The sequence below is a fragment of the Aristolochia californica genome, unplaced genomic scaffold (genome assembly GCF_029961685.1).
Source record: "Aristolochia californica isolate CCGP_79_NKW_82.1479 unplaced genomic scaffold, dmAriCali1.0.hap1 SCAF_3, whole genome shotgun sequence".
NCBI classification, from domain to species: domain Eukaryota; kingdom Viridiplantae; phylum Streptophyta; class Magnoliopsida; order Piperales; family Aristolochiaceae; genus Aristolochia; species Aristolochia californica.
The window spans coordinates 10,854,227-10,870,021 of record NW_027181992.1 but is presented as its reverse complement, the minus strand read 5'-3'; the positions used below and the strand labels follow the sequence as shown (position 1 = coordinate 10,870,021).

At 35.2% G+C, this 15,795-nt stretch overlaps 1 protein-coding gene across 1 annotated transcript; it reads right to left on the bottom strand.

Annotated features, from left to right (window-relative positions):
• Nucleotides 1-341: 341 nt before the first annotated feature.
• On the bottom strand, nt 342-656 carry LOC137959335 (uncharacterized mitochondrial protein AtMg00810-like). Its single transcript, XM_068806740.1, has one exon. The coding sequence runs from the start codon at nt 654-656 to the stop codon at nt 342-344; it is 315 nt and encodes a 104-aa protein (XP_068662841.1).
• Between the last annotated feature and the right edge of the window lie 15,139 nt (nt 657-15,795).

Here is a 15,795-nt window from a genome sequence, read left to right as displayed (position 1 = left end):
ACTTACTGCTAGTGCCATAACCTTGAATTCAACGTCAACACTCGATCTTGACACCATATTTTGTTTCTTGCTCCACTAAGTGACTAGATTATCTCCAACTATTGTGCAATAATTAGAGGTAGATTTCCAATAATCAGGAGACCCGACCCAATCTACATCAGCGAAGCCTTCAATTTCTGTGTACCCATGACATTTATATGGTAATCTTTGCCTTGGATTCTTCTTTAAGTACCAAAGGATTCTTTCCAATGATTCCCAATAAGATTGTTAAGGTTGATGCATATATTGAATGATAAAACTGACTGGGTAGGATATATCTGGTCTCGTGACTATGAGATAGATCAGTTTCTAACTAACCACTGAAATCGACCAACATCAACATCATTCCCAGTTCCACCTTGTAGCTTAATATTAGGTTCCATGGGTGTAATAGCTGGCTTATATCCAAACATTCTGATTTCCTTCAATAGATCAACTACATACTTCCTCTGTGATAGAATTATACCATGCCTGGACTGAAGAACTTCAATCCCTATGAAGTACTTGAGAAGTCTGAGGTCCTTGGTTTGGAAATCCTTGCTTAGGTTCTGTTTAACCTCCTGAATGCCACTAAGATCACTACCTATAATAACAATGTCATCCACATACACAACCATAGGATGGTCATTGTTTTTGGTGAACATTGAATGGTCACACGTCTTAAACACAAACTTTGTAACAACAACGGTAAATTTATCAAACCAAACCTGAGGAGACTATTTTAAACCATAAATTGCCTTATTCAGTTGACATACTTGCTCCCTCTCAACCATATAACCTGGTGGTTGGCTCATCTAGTCTTCTTTAGATAGACCAAACAAAGTTCATTTTGGTAGCGGAGGAAAAGGTTTCATCATAATTTTTTTATTTTCAAGACTCCATGGATTAGATTCTAGAGAAAAGGAGAGAAGCCATGTTGGGGAGAAAACAAGAGGAAGAAAGAGGTTGTGGACTTGTCTTAACCCTCCCCCTGAAACTCAATTTATAGATGCATAAAACTACAATATTATAATTAAACCCCTAAAACTTAAATTAATTATATCAGTACCATTTTTATGAGATGACTCTATAATTACCATCATGCCACCACTCTTGGATGCGTGGGTCTTCCTTGGGAAACAATGATCATGAAGTTGGGAAACAATGAAACTTGGTCATGACAAAGAAGCTTCTATACTTGGCAACGAGTAGACCAAAGGCAAACAACAACCATTCAAGGAACAAACTACAGCTTAATCCAATGAGTGTCTCCCTTTGAAGACAAACATATATATATATATATATATCCAGAGACAAAATCTGATTGATAGAAACAATAAACACTAAACTTCCTCAAATTGGGTTTGGCATATTTCTCCTATGAAGCTCTCCAACACTCCTGCTACTGTATGTTCTGCTTCTTTGGCATGATTTGAAGTATAATCAACAACCCAAATTTGAGTCATGAGAGATGTAAACAAAGAGGACCAAAGAGGGCATAAAAATAGTATTTAATATCTCCAAGCAGAATGATGTTCACAAATAAGTCAATAAATTGGGAAGTATGCATTTTAGTAAGGAACTTAGAACCCACCTAGAAGAAACTCTATTAGAGGGACAAACCATTGAAACTTGTGCTGGGGATATAAACAAGTTTAAGATAGCAAGACTTGAAGGAGAATAACGCTAACAAAGATTAATGAAGAAACTTAAGGCAAAAAGGCAAAATCTAAAAGCAAAGAAAGCAAAAATAGTAAAGAAAGAAAGAGAACAATAAAAACTGACAAACTTATCTCTATTTCTTCTCCTTCTTTTTTCTTCTTCCTCTTCTTCTTCTTCTCCATCTTTTTCTTCTCTTGCTCCAAGTTAGAATCTTTCCTTCTCTAATACCAGGTTAGAATTCTGAGAATGCAATGGAATTAGGACTAAGACGTTTGGAAGATTGAGAGTGAGAGCATGAGAATATCCATTGATTGTGTAGAATGAGTACTTTGGTGTTCTATTAATAGAAAAAACAACCGGAAGCAAAGTAAAAGTAAACTACATAAGTCCAAATTACACCCAAACAACTATTAAAGATAAGATCTAAAACAGGTAAACAATTATTACATAAAAAAAAAACTACTAGTACTAAAAGACCTCTTAGTGAGACTTCTTGGCATGAGACTCATAAAAGACTAAGCCTTATTAATTCCTTGATTGTGAGACTACTTGTCTTGTGAGTCATGTAAGACACTTCTATTTTTATGTTTTTAAACCTGCTATCTCTGTCAGAATTATCTATTGGCCACGATCAACTAGTTTATATTGGCAGTTGGCCACATCCAACCTTCACCAATTGATGGTTGGTCATTGTTCGCCTTTATCACTGATGTTTCACTAGAAATGACCTCACACTTTTTTTTTATTTAAAGCAAAAAAAAAACTTGATTTAATACTAAATTAGAGAATTATTTGACACTTAGGTGTCTTAATTAAACACCTTATAAAAATCCATATTTTCATTAAACATGTAAATCAAGGATTTTAGAGAAGTCCTAGCTCTAATACCAATTGGTTTCCCAAAAATAGTTCTAATTTTTTTAAATAAATTATTTTTTGTAATAATAAAAAAAAAAAAAAAAAATATATATATATATAGAGAGAGAGAGAGAGAGAGAGAGAGAGAGAGAGAGAGTTGAAGATACATAGCTCTATATAGAAGTTCCTCCTTTGTTTGAAAGTCTACCAATCCTCTTTGATGACTACTCCTTGATAGTAGGCCCCTGTGGTAGTAGATTTTTGTGACCTCGTCTATATTTACTTATATAGAGTCTAGTGGTACATCAACCTATTTGATTATAACGAGTATTTCTCATCTATCTCAACTTCTCAGTCAAACTCAAGCACCATCTTGTAAGGATGCGCTAACAACTGAGTTTTATCTCAAACATGCCTCCATAAAAGTAAAGTCCACTAGGGCCAATTGTCATAAAGTTTTAAATAATTTTTTTTAAGAAATAATTTTCATAAATTTTTTTATTTATAAAACCTTTTATATGGATAACAAAAAATCTATAATTTTGCGTATAACACATAATCTTCTGGATATATTGATTTTCCAACTTCATAAAAAAATTCAATTTTTCAAAGTGGCTAAATGCATCAAATGAAGTATTTATGTGATCATTTTTACTCCAAAAGAGTCATAGAAAACTTAGGCTAACTCCTAAAGTGAGATATGAAAGTGTTCAGGATAATGGGCTCAAGGCCCAATCACCCAATCAAATGGTCATTTGTCTTGCTACACACACATAACATTGTGTGTTGATGGAAATGAAGTCAGCTCATGTTCCTACACCCAACACTCCATATGTGACCATCTTACAAAGGTCTAAGTGAACTACCATATTTTTTGCACTAGTGTCATGCCGCTAGATCGAGCTAGAAAATCTTCTAGTCCCTCAACATGTTGCTTAACTTACTTTGGATGGAAAGTAATCTAATCACCCTCTCTTTTAAGAAGAAACTAAGCCAAAAATGAAGAAAGATGACCTTTCACATAAATGGGAAACTCTAAGCAATAATTTGAAGATGTTTACATCAACTTTACTAGGCTTATTTATAGGCAAATCAAGTATAATTCACCCTTATCCCCTATCTTACACGACCCAACGAGAAGAATTCAGCACATCAAAGCAAATCCTCTCTTAGTCAAATTTATATATGGCTTTTATCCCACATGCCTAAAATCCCTAAAAAAGTCATCTGGATAGGTCCACACGCATGGGCCAGCCTGGGTCGCACACGCTTGGGCCCCAAGTGCCTAGGCCCTATGTGCTCTAGAACACAATGTCAATGCAACGCTCACCTCCAAATGATTAACTACCAAATGGATGAATTGTAAGGAATCAAGTAATGTATATAAAAATCAATTAAAACAAGTGTTTTTTAGTCGCTTCACATAGAAAAAACGCTCACATAAATTCAATTTGTCACTTACCCAAACTAAAGATTTTTTTGAAAATAGCAGCCTGAAAAGATTTGTTGAATTACACAAATGCTTTCAAAGTCCAAGACACAACAGATAATTTCCAAGTATTCTTTACAAATTTCAAACTAAGAAATTTACAGCACTTGAGTTTCTATATAGAAACTCAATCAAAGAGACTATGAAATTCAAGGCTCAAGAGTAATTGTTGGATGATTAAGAATGATTTTATTCCTTTCTTCTCAATGAATCGCATTGGGAGAGAATATACGAAGGAAACCATGTGAAATAAAAGGATGGAAGAGACTAACCACCTCAAAACTATTCTATTCCTATTTTATTCATAACAGTTTGAACTTCGATAGAGACGATGTAACATCTGGCTTGCTTGCTCCATCCGGTGTCTATGGTCCAGGTGCATGAACTGTTCCTATCTGTATCCAAGTAAACCTAAACGGAGTAAACTTAAAAAAGAGAAGAGAAGAGAACGTGGTGCATGAACCCATGGACGTGGAGAATTTGCCAACTCCCAACTCGATAAAACAAAGAAATACGTATATGAGAAGCCAGCTATCATGGAAAGCCATGTGTGGCAGAGATGTGCCATGCGATGATGTCTTAGAGAGCATGGTGATGCATGATCGCCGGCACAATCGAGATTTGACGATTCGGCAACAGCTGGAGCTAACGAGCCAGCTTTTCTAAATGAAATAGGAATGGAAAACTGGAATTGTGGAAGAAGAATGGGAAAAGGTTTGGATTCTTTGGAGAGCGGCAAGGTGATCTGGGTGCGTGATTTTGAGTAAAAGGAAGAGAAATAATTGCCGGAGAGATGCCCTTCATCTTTACTGAAAGGTCGTTCCAGTTGATGAAAAGCCTTTTGACTTGCCCATTACCAACTTGTGGGTGGCTTCTCCATTTTCAGTCTCTCATTATTTTAACTTTCTGAAAGATCCGCCCGGTGATTCTCTTTTTTATTGATTACTTAACTTCACGCTCGCTTTAGAATTACGCCTACTTCGCCTCTTACGTTATCATCTTCCCTCAACCTGCAACTCGGCTTTTTAATACACAAATTACTAATGTTTTATGGGGATCAAAAGGAAACATGGATGCTTCTATGAGGACGTCCACAAAGTCCGGAAAAAGTAAAGCATACTCAGATCGATTAGTTGTAGCCTCTCTGTTGAGTTTTTTACATAAAGATTTGAGTTAGTTTATGTTACAAAAAACAATGACAATAAAGTAACACACAACACAAATATTTACGTGGTTTGGTAAATTACCTAAGTCCACTAGAGGTGTAGAAGATTTTATTACTTAAAGAATCACAATACAAAGTGGGGACGACTACTATAGCTCTGTTTCTTTGCGCAACGAGAGTCCAACATTGTCTTTCTCTCTCTTTCCCGCAGCAACAAGTTCAGACCCGAAACCTTCTTTGTTTCTCACAGCATCGTCGAAGCTTCACGCGACGGCAATAAGCCTCCCAAACCTTTTCTGTTCTGACAGCACCGTCGAAGCTTCACGTGATGGTAAGAAAACCTCCCGAACCTTCTCTGTTCCGATAGTACCGTCAAAACTTCACGCGACGGTAAGAAAGTCTTCTCTCTCAGACAACGGCGTCGCTTCTCGAGCCTTCTCGAGCTTCCGGCAACGGTGTCGCTTCTCGAGCTTACTCTGGCCTTATCGAGCCTTGTCGAGCCTTCATTGTATCTCAATCCTGAGAGCTTCACTGTGAGCTACTCTCTCTTTGTAAGTCCCGAGAGATGTAAAAAAATCAGCAGGAGGGAAACTTGATGTTTTCCCAACGAATTTTAAAATTTACTCAAAAAATCGATTTTTTTTCCAATGAATTATAATTTGTTACCGTAGATGAATTTTTTTGAGCAAAATTTTCAATTAGGCGAGAAAAGTAATTTCTAAATTTTTTTCTTGCTTGCAGGAAACCCTTTTCCAGGGAATTTAAAAACTCGCAATGGAAGTGTTGCAACTACACACTTTTTCAAAAAATTATTAAATTAACTGGGAAGTTCCATTTTTCATAGCCAATTTAAAATTCTCTAGGAAAGTTCCTTTTTTTCAGTGAATTTAAAATTTGTTGGGAAGGAAAGGTACTACTAATTTAAATTGAATTTATAACATTGTTTTCTTTGTTTTTAAACAAAAAATATTATCCATATAAATAAATTATATTATATATTTGACATATTAAATTAATTTACTTATACATATATAATAATAATTTTGATTAAAAAGTTTAATTTGTTGTATGTTAACTAAAAAGTAAAAATGAGAAAAATAATAAATAAGATACACATAAGTTAATTTATATCAACAAATTTTTTTTTACGAAAATTACTCTCTAAATTAAATATAACTAATTGGTAGTATAAATTATAAAATTAATTATCAAGTTAAGAAAATAATGTAATTATCGTGGTTTGAAAAAACATACATTTATTGAAATCAAAATGAAAAAATGTATAGATTAAGTTTATAAAATTAAAAATAACTAAAAATATATAAGATGGTTTACATTATTGAATTGAATAACATATTATATTAATTTATTAAATTGGATTTATTTTAAAAAAAATTCAGAATAACTTAATTCATATGAAATTTAAATTAAATTATACCCAATTAACTGCCATTAGGTTTAATTAATTAATTACTATCATATAAAATGTTAATTAATTTTTTAATAATAAAATTACTCGATATGAATTTAAAACTAAATTAATTATCATGGGAAATTTTAAATTTATTATAACTTATAAATACATTACTCATAAACTACGCTATAGACAAAATTAAATATTATTTATATAAATCTTCTATCGTTAACACCATTGTCAAGAAAATTAATTATTATCTTATGAAACAAGTTATTGAAGTAAATCAAGGAATGGAAATTCATTATTTATAAATAAAATAACTAATTAAACATTTTAAAAGTTAATAAATATAGAATATTATTAAAAGTACATAATGTTAAAGAATAAAATAATCTGAAATATTAGATTATTTTATATTATAAATTAATCTATCTAAAAAATATGATATAGAAATATTATTAATAATTTTTAATTTAATGATATAAAAATTGATTGATCCTTAACCCGTAGAAGGTGACCTAGTTTCTTTGAACCCTTAGTATTTTACTAATAAATAAAAATAAAATGATAAGGGGAAACATCTTCCCGATTAGTAAGATGAGGGAGGAGGGAAATACGTTTTAATTTTTATCTTTTACAAATTAGTTAAATAATTAAGCAATAAAGTAATTAATTAAAATATTTTTTTATTGTTATAAATTGGTTTCCTTTTTTATCTTTTTCCTTCTCCTCCTTTTTTTCCTTTTCCTTCTTTTCTTTCTCCTCTTATTTTTCCTTTCATTTCCCCTTCCCTCCCTATTCATTTCTTTTCCCTTTATCCTTTTTTCCTTCTCCTCTTATTTTTTCCTTCTTTTTTTCTTTCTCCTCCTATTTCCTTTTCCTCTTTTTTCATTCTCCTCCTATTTTTCTTTTTATCTTTTTTCTATTTTGCTTTCTTCCCTTATTTTTCCTTTTTTCCTTTTTCCCTTTTTTCCCTTCTTCTCTTTTTCCCTCTTTCTCCTTTTTCTTTTTTTCCTTTCTTCCTTCCTTTTTATTTTTTCCCCTTCTCCCCTTCTTTTTCCTTTTCTTTTTTTATTCCATATTTTTCCTTTTTTCATTTTCCTGTTCATTTTCTCTCATCCTACCTCAAGCCTCATGCCCGAGAAGATTCTTGGGATTCTCATTTATGTTTTTCCTGCTTTTCCTCTTCTCCACTTGCCACATTAGAGGTCCTCAATGTTGCAACCCCACAGTGTTGTTGCACACTATCATGGTCCTTGTTTCCTAAACTAGTTGTTGGCCCAAGTGGTTTCTCAAGATAGGGGGTGAATTGAGATATTCAAATTAAAATTGATTTGTGCAAGTAAATAAAATATCATAAAAATAAAAAATTCAATGTAAGTATAGATATACACACACCATAGGGATAAAAAGATTTTTTGTTGTCGATGTTCCCCTAGTGGCGGTCAGTGCCCAATGTTACAATGTGGGACCCACCATGGTGCTCGAGCTGGTGGGACCCACCATGGTGCTCGAGCTGGTGGGACCCACCATAAAGACGTAGGTCATCGAGAAGAGTCCTAGAGGACGTGGGATACCAAGAAGAGTCCTCTCCCAAAGCAAACAAGAGTGAAGGAAGCAAGAAGCACAAATTGAATTGATTTAGAGGACTTGAAGATAAGTGGGACCCACAAAGATCTCATGAGCTGACACTCTTATCAAGGTGCGCTGGGAGATCATGAGGGGCCTATAAGGATAATGCTACGAGCTGGCTTATCCATTCCCCTTACGTGAATCATTAAGGACTCCTAGTTCTACTCAAGTTTGTTTTCTAGTTGTTTTGTTTAAATAGACTTATTTATATTGAAGAGTTAGAGTTGGAATGTAATTAGGATTGAATGATAAGTTGTATAAGGACTCTAGCTCCTCCTATAGTATAAATAGAGGTCTTGTAAGTCGAAATTAATCAAGTCGCACATTCAATCCCGAGTTGGTTATCTCTCTCCCTCTCCATGCTTGGGGCAACCTCCTCTTGTCTTTTTATTTTTTTCTTCTCTCTACCCGAGAGCTTTCATTCCCTTTTCTATTTTTTCTTTCTTCTTTCTCTTGTTCGTGATCATGAAAAATGGATCCTAAATTCAACATGGTATCAGAGCAACATATTTAGGATCCCTCGACAAAGGAATGCTCTAGAGAAGTGATGATCAACACTACTCAAAGAAGGCTCTTGTATGAAGAAAGAACATTAGCCGAAAGATAAGTGTTCAATTTTTTTTTACGCTACTAGTTCTCGAATTTAGATCATGATTCAAGGATGAATAGGTGAATGCTTTCATCTTATTATATGCCCCTCTATCTAGAAGGAGCTATCAAAACAGTTTTATCGGTTTGGAAATTTTGTTTGCCGAGACCAGTCCATACTCAGATTATTGAATTTTTTTCATGGGATAAGAGTTCCCTGATATAGAAGATTGCTATTGAGCCTCTTATGAGTGGTTTTTGAAAAAAATTATAATTTAGCATTGATGCTATATTTACATATACCAAGTTGATTAAAGAAGTACTACTTGGTGTTATTATTTGAAGTTTTTTTTGAAGAAGAGCCTATCATGGCTGATGATAATATGAATATCAACGGTGATATACTGAGAATCACCACCATACCCTTACATGGGGTATCAAATTTTATGAGTTGGTCTACCTCGGTTTGAAGGTTTCTCATAACCAAAGACCTAATTGGTCACCTCACTACCCGAGGACCACCTGTTGATGAAGACGATATTTTTTATATGAAATGGTTGAAGCATGATACTTTGGTAATTGGTTGGCTAATAAATAGCATGGAAGAACATGTCTCTAGTAATGTTATTCATCTTGACACTGCTAAACAAATTTGGGAGACATGTACTAAACTATATTCATGCTCTGATACATTGCATAGACCATATGATATTCTCTAGAGAATGTTGAATACTAAACAAAGAGAAAATATTCATGAGTACTTGGTACGGTTTAGAGGCTTTCTTCAAGAGTGGAAGTTAGCTCAACCCTCCACCACTGATATTTCTATCCAAGATAAGAAAAAGGAGGAATTAATTACTGCTATTTGTCTTGCAAATGTTAAACCTCATCTTGAGATTGCCAAGGGTCAACTATTGAGTGCTTCCGCTGTCCCAAAGTTTGATGATGTGTGTGCAACATTACTCCATTTTCCAGACATTTCTTCCTCCACTACTGAAGTGTCATCCGCTATGTATTCTAATCATAGAGGATCATCCTCTGACCACGGCTGAGGCCAAGGAAGGGGTTATAGAGGGGGCAGAGGAAGTGGTGGAAGGAATAGTGCTGGCAGAATAGATGATATTAAGTGTACTAATTGTAAATTTCCTGGCCATACTATAGATCAGTGCTGGCATGCACTTACTGTGGCAAATATGGCCACTATAAAGAAATATACTATAAGGCTAATGACAAATCAGAATCGACAAGGGCTAATCAAGCCCTTATTACTGATGCACAAGAAGACCATCCCACTGCACAGAAGATTATTACTGATGAAGAGTATGAACTATTTCAGAAAATGAAGACCATGCTAGGGTCTTCTCCTAGTCCCTCTACAACTACTGTTGCCACTACTACTTCAGGTATGCTATCCGCCTCATCTTCATCCTGGATAATTGATTCAGGAGCATCTGAGCATCTCACAGGTAACAAAACTTTATTACGTTCTTTATCTCCGAGTCTTTCACACAAGTTTGTTACCATAGCTGACTATTCTCAAACCAAAGTCCAAGGAAAAAGGTTCCACTTCTGTCACTCCATCACTTCTGCTCACTGATATTCTTTTTGTTCCTTCTTTTCCTTTAAACTTACTCTCTGTGAGTCAGCTTAAAAAATATTTTAATTTCTCGGTTACCTTCGCACCTACTTTATGTGTTTTTCAAGATCTTATAACGAAGCAGGTGATTGGTGGAGGCCATGAACAAGGGGGGTTCTACTACTTGGACATGCCAAAGATCAATATGGTGTCTACTACTGAGAATGAGACACGATTATGGCACAATCAATTGGGATATCCTTCCATTCAATCTCTTCATCATATATTTCCATCTCTTAAGATAAAGTCAGAATTGAGTTGTGAAGTGTGTCAATTAAGTAAACATCAAAGGAGTACATACTCTCCTCATCTAGAAGTCAAAAGTGACATTCCTTTTTCATTGATTCATACTGATGTTTGGGGGCCTTTGAGTGTCTCTAATATTTCTCAAGTCAAATATTTTATCACTGTTATTGATGATTTCACTCACACAATTTGGTTGTTTATTTTTAAGGAGTGTTCTGAGATACCATCTATTTTTAAATATTTTTATGCGATGGTACTTACACAATTTGGTCAGAAGATAAAAATCCTCCAGTCTGATAATGCCAAAGAGTATATTTCAAAAGACCTTGACTCATTTTGTCAAGAGAATGACATTATCCATCAAACATTATGTGCCTACACTCCTCAACAAAACGGTGTAGCCAATTGGAAAAATTGTCATATTCTTGAGGTAGCTCGAGGTCTATTATATGTCATGAATGTTCCATACTTTTATTGGCCCCATGCTGTCCTTACAACATGTTTTCTTATAAATCATCTACCGTCTACTGTTCTTGGGAATAAATCCCCCTACTTTACACTGTTACCACATGATGATCCGTTTATAATACCATTGAAAGTCTTCGGTTGTCAATGTTTTGTTCATAATACATTGCCTAGACACAACAAACTTTACCCTAAATCTATCAAATGTATTTTTTTGGGATACTCTCGCACACAAAACAGTTATGTTTGTTATAGTCCTCCTTTGTAAAGTTTATTTGTGTCCAGGGATGTAACATTCTTTGAAGACTCCTCATATTATTCTAATAGCGCTCCACCTGGTATGTCACCAGTACCAAGTTCTCCTTGACCGGTTGTGCCTTGTGATATAGAAATTGTTCAGCCCTAAGAGATAGTGGCCGATACCACACCTGCCAATTTGTCGGATCCACCAGAGGTAAATCCTTCATCTCCAGTCATTTTTGGTCCTCAATTTGATACTCGTCCTATTGCTATAAGAAAAGAACCTCGATCATGCACTCAACCTTCTACTTCTCATCCTATTTCCAATTTTGTGTCTCATCATCGCCTCTCACCATTATGTTGTCAGTTTCTTTCTTCTATTTCCTCCATATTTGTTCCACAGTCATATCAGGAGGCTCTGCAACATCCAGGGTGGAAGGCAGCAATGGATGAAGAAATGAAGGCACTCAATGATAAGCACACATGGTCACTGGTTCCTCTACCTATAGATAAGAAACCCGTTGGTTGCAAGTGGGTTTATACAGTAAAACATAATCCGGATGAGACTATTGCACGATTGAAGGCACTGGTTGCAAAAGGTTACATTCAATGCTATGGCATTGATTATGATGAGACATTCTCTCCAGTGGCGAAAAATGACCTCGGTACGTATATTATTATTCTTGGCAGCTAATTCTTCATGGCCAATATATCAACTGGATGTTAAAAATGTATTTTTCAATGGTGATATCAAAGAAGAGATTTATATGCAACAACCACCTGGATATGTGGTTGAGGGGGAGTCCGTATGTCGCCTTAAAAAATCTCTATATGGACTAAAGTTGTCCCCACGGGCATGGTTTGAGAAATTTAGTCAAGCCATCATATGGGCAGGTTTTTACAAATGCTTTGCAGATCACTCAATATTTTTTGAGAACACAGCATGAGGTAAGGTGATTCTAGCCTTTTATGTTGATGATATGATTTTAACTGGGAGTGATTCTGAGGGCATTCAGAAAATAAAAGAAAGAATATATGCTGAATTCAAAACGAAGGATCTTGGATTACTGAAATATTTTTTGGGTATTGAGGTCTTACAATCCAAACATGGGATTGTTCTATCCCAAAGAAAATATGCCCTTGATCAACTAGAAGAAACAAGTATGATGAGATGCAAATACAAAATTATGTGGAGGCACTAGAGAAGATGTCGATATTGAAAAATGTCAAAGGTTAGTGGGACGACTTATTTACCTATGTGTAACGAAGCCAGACATTTCATATGCAGTAAGTGTGGTAAGTCAGTACATGCACAAGCCGACACTTGAGAGGATACTACGTTGTCTGAAAGTGGCTCTTGGAAGGGGGCTCCTCTATAAAAAACATGGTCGCTTCAACATTGAGGGATTCACGGATGCAGATTGGGCTGATCCCCAGATGATAGAAAATCTACTTCTGGTTTTTGCACGATGGGGAGAGGAAATCTGGTTACATGGAAAAGCAAAAAACAAAATGTAGTAGCACGGTCAAGTGCAGAAGCAGTACAGAGCCATGGCACATACTATAAGTGAACTCTTATGGATAAGGTCTCTTCTCACTGAATTGGGATTTCATAAAGAAGCTCCAATGGATCTATACTGTGATAATCAAGCAAAAATACATATTGTATCGAATTCAGTCTTCCATGAGAGGACAAAGCACATTGAGGTAGATTGCCACTTTATACTAGAAAAATTCCAAGCTGGTCTCTTATCCCTGAAGCACATCTCATCACAAAATCAAGTTGTAGACATCCTCACCAAACCAGTCACACACAAGATTATGTCCACCATATGCAGCAAGCTGGGCGTTTGTGATGTCTTCTCACCCCCAACTTGAGGGGGAGTGTTACAATGTGGGACCCACCATGGTGCTCGAGCTGGTGGGACCCACCATGGTGCTCGAGCTGGTGGGACCCACCATAATGACATAGGTCATCAAGAAGAGTCCTAGAGGACGTGTGACACCAAGAAGAGTCCTCTTCCAAAGCAAGCACGAGTTAAGGAAGCAAGAAACACAACCTGAATTGATTTAGAAGACTTGAAGATAAGTGGGATCTACAAAGATCTGATGAGTTGGCACTCTTATCAAGGTGTGTTGGGAGATCATGAGGGCCCCACAAGGATAAGGCTACAAGCTGGCTTATCCATTCCCCTCACTTGAATCATTAAGGACTCCTAGTTCTACTCAAGTTAGTCTTTTAGTTGTTTAGTTTAAATAGATTTACTTATATTGAAGAGTTAGAGTTGGAATGTAATTAGAATTGAATGATAAGTTGTATAAGGACTCTACCTCCTCCTCTACTATAAATAGAGGTCTTGTAAGTCGAAATTAATCAAGTCACACATTCAATCCCGAGTTGGTTCTCTCTTTCCCTCTCCTTGCTTGGCGCAACCTCCTCGTTTTTTTATTTTTTTCTTCTCTCTACACGAGAGCTTTCCTTCCCTTTCTTTTTTTTCTTTCTTTTTTCTCTTGTTCGTGATCATGGAAAAGGGATCCTAAATTCAACACCCAAGAACCCTTGTTTGGGAAAATTTTTACTATAGCGCTCTAATAGCTGGAAAATTAAAAAGAGATTCCGACTCTCTTCAGCCACGTGCAGCTCAATATAAAATTTTCATAGATCCTAATCTCCCAAGAGATTGTTGTTGGATTCTAGTTCTAGCTAGGCTTTTCTATCTATATTAACAGGGTCTCGATGAACCTTTCTCAAATATCATAAAATAAATAGAAAATTTTATATCCTTACTTGGAGAGACGCTTCTCCTTGAGATGTTTCAAGCTTCCTCCTCCTTTGTAGCACGTTGTAGAATGATCAAGGAGCTTGTACTATTATCCACGCAAAAATGATTGAAAGAGATGAAGGTTTTTCAAAGGTAGGAGCACTCTCTTTCTCTCTAAAGCACTTTTCAAAGGGAATTTATAAGATAAAACTTTGTGGCTTGAATATATGCCAATAAATACTCATGTCTCTCTTTACTCATGGTTTGGTAGGGATATTTATAACTTTCCCAACTCAAACTAGTTATTATTTGTCTGTTGGCAAAAATCAGACTATTGTTGATCGATCAGTGGTAAATGATTGATCGATTAGTCGATCATAACGACTAATTTTCTGTCAGACAATGAATTATTGATCATATAAATAGCAATGTCCTGATGATCGATCAGTCAGCTATGGATAATTGATCATAGTCAGTGTAAAACTACATTTTGGTAACAAAAAATCACATAGGCTAACAACAAACTGCCAAAATCATATTACAAACATGTATAAAACTTCATTTTGGTTTTTTAGCTCAAGGTAACTCTCTATGAGACTACAATGCATGTGAGCCCACTAATACTAAGAGTTGCAACTATTGTCGATCATCTGGTGGAAAGGTAATGAAATTATGTGGCAAACCATCCAATGTTAATCAACTCACTGTTGCACTTGACTTAAAAAAACCTAAGCTCATACTCCAACTACAAAGGGATTCAAAAGAACATGGGGTGTTTCAGAAGTTTAAGAGTATGTTGATTATAGCACCTACCACCTCCTCTACTACTATTTCTACTACAAGTAATGCCTCTTTACATTCATGTCATAAGTTTTCACCTTGGATTACCAAGTCAGGTGCCTTTGAACATTTTACTAGAAAAATTGGTAAGTTCTCTTCATTGTCTTCATTCCCTATTAAACACTTTGATTCTCTCGATGGGTCCCAAACTGAAGTTCAAGGAAATGGATCTTCATCTCCATATTCATACTTGCCATTATTTAATGTTTTGTTGTTCCCACAATTTATTTTAAGTCTTATGTCAATGAGTTAAATAAGCAAATATATTAATTATTTTTTAACCTTTTTCCCTACTTACCTTAAATTTTAGGATAAAAAGACCAAACAAGTGATTGGTGGAGGCCATGAAAGAGGACTCTATTATTTGAACATGAAAGCAATTCTTGCGGTGGTTGTCTCTAATCAACAAGCATTACAGTGCCGTGATAGGCTACAATATTCATCATTACTTAAGTTACAATATTTAGTTCTCTCTCTTAAAAATATTTCAAGTTTATCTGGTGAGTCTTGTGAGTTGAGCAAGCACCATAGAAGTGTTTTTTCTTCATGTTTTGAGAAAGTTAGCCCCAGTCTATTCTCTTTAGACCATTAAAATCTATGAGTTCCAATGCAGGTTTCTAACATTACCCAATCTTATTTTGTGGATAATTGTACTTGAGTTACTTGGCTTACTTAATGAAACATCGTTCAAAAACTTTTCTCATAATTGAATCTGTGTCCTATGATTGAAAACCAATTTCATAAAAGAATTTAGTTTTTTTTTTTCATTTTGATAAT